The sequence below is a fragment of the Belonocnema kinseyi genome, chromosome 1 (assembly GCF_010883055.1).
Source record: "Belonocnema kinseyi isolate 2016_QV_RU_SX_M_011 chromosome 1, B_treatae_v1, whole genome shotgun sequence".
Lineage (NCBI taxonomy): Eukaryota > Metazoa > Arthropoda > Insecta > Hymenoptera > Cynipidae > Belonocnema > Belonocnema kinseyi.
The window spans coordinates 168,542,335-168,553,028 of record NC_046657.1 but is presented as its reverse complement, the minus strand read 5'-3'; the positions used below and the strand labels follow the sequence as shown (position 1 = coordinate 168,553,028).

The window sequence follows — 10,694 nt, the reverse complement described above, 5'->3', positions numbered from 1 at the left end:
TTATTTTTCTTCTAACAATAAAACGTTTTGGTTAATGAGATATTTTATAAATAAGCTGATATGTAGCCTACGGGTTGGAAAATACTCAAAGACTGTAGAATTCATTGCTTGTTGTATTGACATTATATCTCATTTTCAATATCATTTTTGCAATTTTCTGTTATCGATTGCAGATAATTTACTTGAAAAATTACAATGCATTTTCGTATTTGGCATTTTTTTAATTATAATTTAGCGATTTGAAATAAGAGTTGATTAAAACAAGTAGCTACCATATGATAATCAATTGCCTTGCAAAATTAATTTCACAAATAAAATACAAAAGAATACCAAAAAATTCTCTCAAAACAATATTCCTATAAATATATTAGCATAAAAAAGATTTAAAAAAAAACTGCAATTGCGGGAATTGAACCGGGAAAAGCAAAACCTAAAGGCTGAGATCTTGACACCTCGGCCACCGTGCAATCATGAGTATAAGTAGTGTGAAGTACTTGAAAAAGTTGTGGGCTGAGGGGCTTAGCCTAATGATTTGTAAATTAGCTTAACCTATTTTTATTGAATATTACTTAGGAAATATACGATTGTTTTCATTGCACTAGATTTCGTTTATCGACTGTATTGCAGGAAAGATCTTATTCTGTTTCGATTCATGTTCTGACAAGAAATCTAATCAACGCGCATGCGCCATTAGACAGAGAGAGCAATACATAAATCATTCTCTCTCTTTCTATCGGCTGGACGCTCCCACTTGTATGGGCGCCTATAGCATGCCTACTCTATCTGTAATATCTCTATGAGAACAAATCACCATCCTCAGAACCACTGACCAGGGTTGTGCACGTAATATACCTTAGGTAAATTACATGAGTTTTTTGACGTAATTTACGCACGTATATTACGTCCTCAGTTTTGTACAAAACGTAATATACGTTTACGAGATGGCATCGACATTATCACATTTCATTCCATACTTTTAAAATAGTGCCAGTAGCGGTATACGGTATTATGTTACATCCATGAAATTTAAAGTGAATGAAATAAAGTTATTATTCTACAACTTCGACAATGAATAGAGGCGGCAGACCGAGGAATCCATGTTAAGAAGAATTATCCTTCCCTTTAAAAAAAATGGTAAAAATATTGCGTTTTGTCAAGGATGCAACCGCGTATTATCGAATGCGGCTAAAGTAAGGTTTAGAAACCACAGGTGAATTTTCAAAACATCCGAACAGCAAATATCTTAAAAATAAAAAAAAAACATTCAAGGATTTTTGCTGATTTCAACACCTTTTTTCAGAAAAAAGTGCGTTATAATTATAAACGCATCAGAAGAAAACCTAATGCAATTAGATGAAAACAGTCAAAATAATAATTCTAAAATGATTGGTGTCAGTTTTGATATTCTTGGTGATATTTTGATATTAAATGAAGTTCTGATAAACAACAAAAATGTAAGTCGGTACACATAACCATAATTCAAAAAAGTGAGTTTATATTATGCTCTATCCGAGTCCATCATCTTTATTACGTTTATTACGTTTTTACGCGTCACTGCACAACCCTGATTCTGATTGGTGCCGCGAAAGTGGAATCGGATTGTAACCATATCGATTTTCGGGTTCTAGAGCCCTCAAAACAGTACGTTAAGTTACACAAAGTATATCTCGAAAGCTATTATCGACTAGCGAGATATCGATTGATCGATGTGTGTTCAAATTCAAATTAGAATTTAGTTTAACTTATAACTATAACTTAGAAATTATATAATGAGAACAATTTAGAAGACATATTCATTATTTTAATACTCTTCCTCTGTCCTGAAATAATAGAAATAATAAGAATTACAGATTAATTCGATATCAGGGAAATACTTATAGACTACAACGCAATAGGAAATAGGTTAAATTCTTAACATTCCTAAAGATGAGTCACAGAGCTATTTCTAGTATCAAAACGTGCCTTAGAACGAATTTTGACGGGAAATGGTAGTATAAACATCCGGTCATAGTTTGAACTTTGGACCGAAATTTTTTGGATATGTCAATCAACGAATTGGTCATATTGCGTTTTAAATCTAATAGGTGGAGCCATGCCACCTAATTATTTATTTGCAAAGTGACTGTTAAATTCAATGACATCAGCGATTTAGCTGGCTGAAAAGAAAGAGGGAGATAACTCCGCCCAAAACAGAGTTTATAAAAAGGCGCGCACAACGGAAAAACGCCAGATTTTTGAATGTCCAAAACCGCATATTTAATACTAAACATGCGACACTTGATAGTGTATAATTGAGTTTTTTGGACTTAGAAAATTTGTATTGCGTTTGAACTTACTTTCTATGTCCACACATTAGAAAAGAAGGTCCGTTCGATTTTCGACTTTCGACACGGTATTGGAGTCCCAGTGTAGGCCTCAGTGAAAAATCATCCTTACGAAGACATTAAAGCCATGTGATGAGTGTGTCACATGACCAGATTCCTAGCTTACCGCCACTTTTTTTTATTTCCCAACTTATATTCACACGAAACGTCACATCGAGTTAAAAATTTGGGATACTAAACAAGAAGCACTAAGAATGGTGGGTCTGGTCCTAAATTTGTATAATTATGAAAAAAAATTTTGTTATAAATAATTGTTTTTTACTTTTTTAATAATTATTAAAGTTTAGGACCAGACCCACCTTTTTTAGTGCTCCTTATTTATTGTGCCAAATTTTCAACTCGATGTGGCGCTTCGTGTGAAAATAAGTTGGGAAATAAGAAAGGTGGCTGTAAGGTAGGAATCTGGTCATGTGACTCACTCGTCACATGGCCTTCAAGTAAAGAAATAAAGTTTAGTTCCATGCATTTGGTAACATTGTTTATTCATCATCGAACGGTATACCTTGTCCGTCTAATTTAAATTTTTGAAAGAACATTATGATTATACAAATGAGTAAAACAAATTACAAAACACAACAAAAAATTGAATGTCCCTTAATAAAAATTTGACATTCAAATTTGGAAAGCATTATTGAAAATGGAAACGCAAGTTTTTCAAGATGCGTTAGAGGTAAGTTTTTAATTACAGTGAAAAATCGACCTTAGCTACTGTTGGTCCAAAACTTACCTTCTCGTCAAATATTTCGTTTCTTTCGTTATCTTTTCATTTATCTGCAGTTCAATTTTCATTTTTTTTTTTTTATTTTCCATACGTGTCTTCAAAAAAAAACTTTACTCTGCTGAATTTGAGTTCAAATTTCGCGGGCACTTAAGTAAGCTTTCTAGCGCCTGACAGCGAGCGGTAAACTCTCTGATTATTTTTGGGATTCAAGCCATTCAAGCAAACCTCACAACTCATAAGTGCTTGTAACAATTTTTTTTTGTAAATGCTCACAACTGTTCACAATTCACAAACAATCTATTTATCACGAGATTTATTTTCTGAATCAATTGACGCAAACATTTGAATTTGGAACATCCAGGAAATATTTCTTTAGTCTCAGGTAAATTAAAAAAAATAGTTGTTTGTATGCTTCGTATAAATTCGCACCTGCTTTCACATTTAGGGGATTGGTGTTTGTTTTTGTCATTTGTAATGTCATAATAAAAACATAACCTCACAAATTTAGAACTCTTGACAAGAAAAAAAATAGTTTTTCAATTAAATTCAGCATTTAAGATTATAAAATCAAGTTTTTCGTGATTTTTTTTCAAGAATCAATTTATTAAATTATTCAATAATTTTGTAGCAGTTTTTTTTTCAATTTTGCAACATGTTTTCAGTTGAAAAGTAATAATTGTTATTCTGTTTTTTTTGTCGTTTTGTCATTTGTTGTGAAAAGGCATAATACCTTTTTTACATGATTTATTAAGTGATGAGTTTTTAGTTTTATGATGTATAGATTTTTTTGGCGAATCTAACCTCAAAATAAATAAAAATTTCCATTTCTTAGGTTCTGAATGTAAGTTTTTGGTATTTTTGGCTATACAATATAAAAGTAAGTAGTATTGTGATTCCACATTTTAAGTATTTTGTTGAAAATTTGTCTTTATTAGTGGAGAATTAATCTTTCTCGTTAAATAATCATGAGTTTTATTGAAAATGAAAGAAACTCCTTTGTGAAAAATTAATCTAATTTGTAGATTTAACAATTTGTTTAAAGTCATTTTTTGTTTAAAAATTTAATTGTTCAGTTAAAAATTCGTCTTTTTGGCTTGAAAATGTAAGTACATGGTCGAACATTCGATTTCTTTGCTTGCAAATTTAACTATACTGTTGAAAATGAATTTTTTAGATTGAAAATGTAAGTATTCTAATTGAAGATTCTATATTTTAGTTGCAAATTCATACCTTGATTATAAATTTGACTATTTTGTTGAATATTCTTTTTTTTTGTAACAGATTAATTTTTTAAATTGAAATTTAAGTTTGTTATTTCGAGTTGAAACTTGATATTTTTTAGTTCAAAATGCAACTACTTGAGTGAAAGTGGAAATATTTTGTTATTTGAAAAATTAATTTTTTTGGTTACAGATTCTTGAATTTTGTTGAAAATAATTTTGTTAAAAATTTAACTCTTGTTAAAAATTCGGTTTTATTGGTTGAAATTTAACTTTTTTAACTAAAAATTTAACTTATAAATTTTATATTTTAAGTTTATATTTTTTAGTTGAAAATTCAACTAGTGGCTTCAAAATTCATCTATTTATTTAAAAATTAGTTGTTGGTAGAAAATTAATCTTTTTGGTACAAAAATTCTACTACCTGCTTGATATTCTAACTACTTGTTAAAAATTCATTTTTTAGTTTTTTTATTTTAGTTGAAAATTCCTCTCTTTGGTTGAAAATTTAATCATTTTGTTCAAAATTCATGGTTTTTTAGTTGAAAATTTATTTTTGATTGTAGATTCAACTATTGCAATCAACGATTCTTAATTCTTATTGAAAATTCATCTTCTTGATTAAAAATTTGACTATTTTTCTGATTATTCGATATTTTTGTAAATTTTTCTTTTACAATACAAATTTGAGTACTTCATTTTGTTAGAAACTTAATAATTTTTAGCTAAAAACTCAACTGTTTGGATGAAAAATTATATTTTTAGTTGAAAATTCTAATGCTTCGTTAAAAATTTATTTATTTTTGGGTAGAAAATTAATCTTCTCGGTTGAAAATTTATATTTTGGGTTAAAAATGCAATTATTTGGTTAAAAATTAATTTGCTTTGTAGAAACCTAATCGTTTCTGTTACAATTGTATGCTTTTTTGTCGAAAATTCAATTCCTTGGTTAAAATATAATCTGCTTTTAGAAAATTCAACAATTTCGTGAAAAATTATCTTTTTGGTTAAAAGTTAAAGTTTTGCCGAAAACTCGTCTTTTTGGGTTAAAAATTCAACAATGCAACAATTTTGCTGCGAAATATTCTTTTTTTTTGAAAAGTTAAAATCTTTTTTTTTGTTAATTCGTCTTTTTCGTTGATTTCAAGTGTTGTTTTGTTTTTATTATTTAAAATTAAAATTTGTTTGGGCTGAAATATCGACTACTATATTTTTCGTTGAGAATTCACCTCTTTTAGTTCAGAATTAATATATTTTGTAGATAATTTCGCAACATTGTAAAAAAGTTACTTTTTTAGTTTTAAGATTCTAAATTTTATTTGAAAATTCATAACTTTGTTTGAAAATTGAACTATTTTATTAAAAAATCATTGTTTTTTGGTTAAATATTTATTTTTAAACTGAAACTTTAACTATTCCATTTTTTTGTTCCAAAATTTACCTTTTTTATATGAAGATACAATTATTTAACTGAAAATGTATCTTTCTCACTTGAAAATTGATCTATGTGTGTTGTTAAACATTAATCTTTTTCGATAGAAAATTAATGTTCTTGGTTGAAAAATTAATAATTTTGGTTGAAAATTCAAAATTTTGGTTAAAAAGTAATCCATTTTAGTTAAAAGATTTTTGTAAGTTTAGTTTATGTGAAGTAATCCACCCTAATTTTATGTAATCCAGAGGAATCCGGCGTAATCTTATTTCCTAAAATCTTTAAAAAGTGTAAAAGATTTTAAAGAAAAATTTCGCCATATTACATAATTTTAGAAAAAAATTTATTAAATTTAAGAGATATTCAAAACTTTTGAAACGATTCAAAAATAATTAAAACTTGTAAAAATTGTTAAAGAATTTTGTAAAGTTTCACGAAAATGTAAGATATTTTTTCAGGTTCCTAAGAAAAATTACAATCATTTTTTATTTCGAAAAAATATTTTGAAGAGATTACTTAAAAAGATTTTAGAAGATTTCAAAAATAGTCAAAGAAAAATCGGAAAGATTTTAAGGCCATTTTTTTAATTTTGCAGAATAAATAAAAATGCAGGAAATTTTTTATTTTAAATTTAAAATTTTTTATTTTGAAAAATTAACTTTAAGAGAAAATTGAAAAGGGTTTTTAAACATAATAAACGATTTCCTAAATGTTCTAAAAATAGTTTGGAAGATTTTAAAGCAAAATCTTTCAATTTGCTAAGATTGAAAAATAAAAACGAACAAAAATTGGGTAAATTCAAGAAATATTGTGTAGAATTTATAAGAATCTCGAAAGTTTTCAAGAGAATAAACAAATCTTCTTATAATTGCTGGGAAAATTTAGAAGGTTGTAAGTTAATTTTTTTAAATTTGGAATGATATTTGAAAATTTTGAGAAAAATTCGTGTCCGTTAAAAAAATTCTCAGGAATTTAAGAGGTTTTAAATTATCGTCTATAGATATAATTATTATATTTATTATATGGTAGCATTATATTTTAAAACGGCAATATAAAAAAAATTAGTTCTTCATCACTATATTTAAAAGTGTTTGAATATCCGGGACTAACACAAAATAACGAAAAAATTATTAACAAAATCATAAATTAGCAAGAAAAAAATTGCCGAATTATAAAATAAATTAATTATTAAATTCCCATTAGTATTTCTATTCCTGTAATTTAAATTTGAAGATATTTAAAATTTACGAAAATAATGAGTAAATTATTAATTAATGATTAATTAAATTGTTTGCATTATTTATAATTATATTAATAGCTCATAAATTAATAATCAAATAACTATGTTTAGCAGTTCTAAATTTCGAGAATTGAAATATTTTTTATCATATTATATAATATAAGATTTATTAATTCAAATTCATTTCTGATTTTCAAATATTTTAATAAACAAATTATGTGTTTTAATGAACACAATGTGCTTCCTAATTTATTAATATTTATTATTAACATAGGTTATTTCATTTCAAAAAAATTAATCTTGTTAAAAATTATTTATAATATGGAGGAAAATATGTTAATGCTAATTATAACTAATTTGGGAAAAGAGCTCGAGGTGAATGTTTGTAAAAAATATTTCGGCTTTCTTTATTTGACAATAATAGTTTAGAGTTTAATGTTTTCCTTTTTCTCTGTAGGTAAAAGGTATAATTCTTATTTAATTCTAATGTATCGCTTATTTTATTCCTTAAAATATTCTCTGCAAATCTCATTGATAGTTTTTTATTTAAAATATTTTATGTATGAAAGCCTATTGTTTACAAAAAGAATTATATTATAATCCCTAAATAAATGTTATAAATAAAACTACTGTTTTTCCCTAAAAACTACTGTTTAAGAAGCAATAAAAATAGCGAAATATTTATCACAAAAGTTCACTTCGAGTTCTTTTCCAAAATTGTTATAGTTAAAAATACAATATTTTCCTCGATTTTATCAACCATTTTTAACAAAGTTTATTTTTTAGCTTGAAATAACTTTAGTATGAAAATAGTTATGCCGAAAAGCAAATTTTATATCATTTTTTTAACTTAAAAATTGTTTGAACTACAATTTTAAAAAAAATTCTGCAAAATAAAAGAAAATTATCCTAAAATCTTCCAAACAAAAAAATTTTCCTTACAGTCTAGAGAAAATTGTTTAATTCCCTCAAAACATTTCCAAATTCATAAAAAGCTCGTTCTTTACAAAATTGTAGAAAATCTACACTTTTCTTAAAGTTTTTGTCTGTTTGAAATTAACACTTTTTCTGGAATCTTTTTAAGATTTCTGAACTTTCTAAATAAATGTCTTTTAAAATTTTTCAAATTTGTCTTAAAATTTTGTAAAGACAACAAAATCTGCCTTCAAATAATTTAAATTCTTTTTAAAAAATTTTCTGAAATACTTTGAAATCTTCTAGAATATAATCGTAAAGATAGTTTTTCAGAATAAAAAATCATGAAACATTTATCTTAGAATCTAAAGAAAATTTTTTCATTCTCTTGAAACCTTCGTAATTTTAATTCAGCTTCTTTTTTCAAAATCTTCAAAAATGCTCATTTAAACAAACCTGACATTTTCCAAAAGTTTCAAATTAACTTTTAATTGTATCAAAACTTTAAAATATTTATCGAGCATAATAGAATTTTTTGGTACTTCCTAATTCTGATTTAATTTTCTTATAGAATTCTGTTTTTTTAAATAAAAAAATCAATTGAAATTTAACCAGGAATCTTGAGACAATTTTATTGTTCTCTCAAAAGCTTTAAAAATTCTTGAAAAGCATCTAATTTTTTGTTCAAAATTTTCAAAAATGTACATTTCGTTGAAAAATTTACTGAATCTTCACAAGATTTTAATTATTTTCGATTGTTTTCACAACTTAAAAATTAAGCATTTAAAATAAAATCTGAATAATTTTGAATTTTCCAAAAATCTTATTGTCCATGTGGTAGGAAAATAAAAAAAATAGAAAATTATAAAAATTTACGAAATTTCACCCTTAAAAAGCTTTATTCTATCACATTACTGTATTCCAAATCTGTATAAATTATATCTTCAGTAAATTATTATTAAAAAAATACAATTCAATCATTTTAAATGAAAGTGAACATTGATTGATCCTTTATTTCTATAGATTCGATTAGAATAATTATGATCAATAATTCCAAATCTAAATGTCTTGATGGGCAAGAATAAATTAATGTAAAATGGATAAAATCGCAAGTTGCAAATTATTTTGAAAACTTAGTTCCTATGTTACAATTTCTTTTTTAGAATAAGACCCTTCAGTTCAAGTTTAATATTTACAAACAAATATAAATCTTAAGCTAATTTTCGTGAATATAGTTTTGCCGAAAAGCAAAAATTAAAATGAATTAATTAAAATTAATTAAATTTGTTTAGATCGTATAATTTCAGTTCATTTTTTTAAACTTAAAAATTTGAAAATATATTAAGATATCATTTTTTTTTTATAATCTAAAGTCCAAAGATGTTCATGTTTGCAAAGATCATAGCACACAAATATTGACCGATTTGGACCAAAAGAAAAATTGAAAAAAAAGCTTATAAGATTTCTGAGAGCGTTTTCTACCCGGATTTTTAAATTAAGCTTTTCAATTTTTAACGAATAAACAAATATGAACGTCATGCATTAAAAGAAATGTTTGCATTTTGCGGAAAATGTGAATGTAACTTTTAGTTGACACGGAAAATTGAAAAACTTGACAGGGAAAAACCGGGAATTTGAAATCTTTCGCCGAATCGCCACCCGGATTTTGTTACTGAAAGAAATACAAATTTAAACAACGGGAAAATTGAATTAAATTCAAACAGTTGCAGATGATCAATGTTGGAAGGATGGTATTGCCGCTCAATTGCAAACAACAATGCAGATGCGGAGGATGAAGATGAAGACAGTCCCGAGGAAGAAGTGCCGAATTATAAAGATCAGTACCGAAATCTCAAGCGAAAATTAAAATTTCTCATCTACGTGAGTACCTTTCCACTATTTTTTTTTCTTTTTAGAAATTCTCAGAATTAAACTTTTGAGAAAACATTATCGAAACTATACTTTTAGAACAGAAATAATCCTTTTAATACTTAATTTTATTATTATAAACAATTTGTGCAAACAAATTATGAACTGTATTATTTTTTTTCATAGGATACAAATTTTTGTCTGACTTTAATTGTTAAAATTTCTCGTAAGAATTATGATTTGTAACAAAAAATTAATGTAAGTTAACACTTTGTTATAACATTTTTGATTAAAATGTCTACATTTTTAATTAAAAAAACTTCCCATGTTGAAAGAATTTGCTTGCTCACTGCATTTTAGTACAATAATAATTATAATTAATTTCAAGAAATTTGTTAGGAGTAATAATAATATTTACGATTTTTATAAACAATTTTATAATTTTGTAACATTTGTAAAAAAAAATTTTGATGAGAATAAAATACAATTAGTAATTTGTTTATCAAAATTTTCGTCACTATGTTTTTTATATATTATTGAACTGATAAAATAATGCCTAATTAAAAAAAATTAATAAACAAAATTGAATAACAATAATTCTTCATTTGTAAAGGTAGCTTTATATGACTGTACTTAACTATTTTTCATTTAATTCTTTTTTAATTAATTTTTCTAACTGTAAAATTTAACTATTTTATTTTCTGGTTGAAAACTGATAGTGTTTATTTAAAAATTCAAGTATCTAGTTGTACTTTGTTGAAAAATCATCTGTTTTCTTGAAAATTCAACTCATGTTAAAAACATCTCTCTTATCTCATAATTTCAGTTCAGAATTTATCTCTTTAGTTGAGCATTAATTTTTTTACCTAAAAATTCAAATAATTCAATTCTCGGTTGACATCTGATCCTTTTT

General features: G+C 25.6%; 1 protein-coding gene across 1 annotated transcript in view; it reads left to right on the top strand.

The window, feature by feature from the left end:
* Nucleotides 1–3,365: 3,365 nt before the first annotated feature.
* LOC117169151 overlaps nucleotides 3,366–10,694 on the top strand; it is a 32,694-nt gene continuing 25,365 nt past the window's right edge. The window contains exons 1-2 of the mRNA XM_033355366.1: nucleotides 3,366–3,487; nucleotides 9,637–9,793. Of these exons, the coding sequence (XP_033211257.1) occupies nucleotides 9,650–9,793 (144 nt within the window). The 5' untranslated portion in view covers nucleotides 3,366–3,487; nucleotides 9,637–9,649. The remainder of the gene's footprint in view (nucleotides 3,488–9,636; nucleotides 9,794–10,694) is intronic.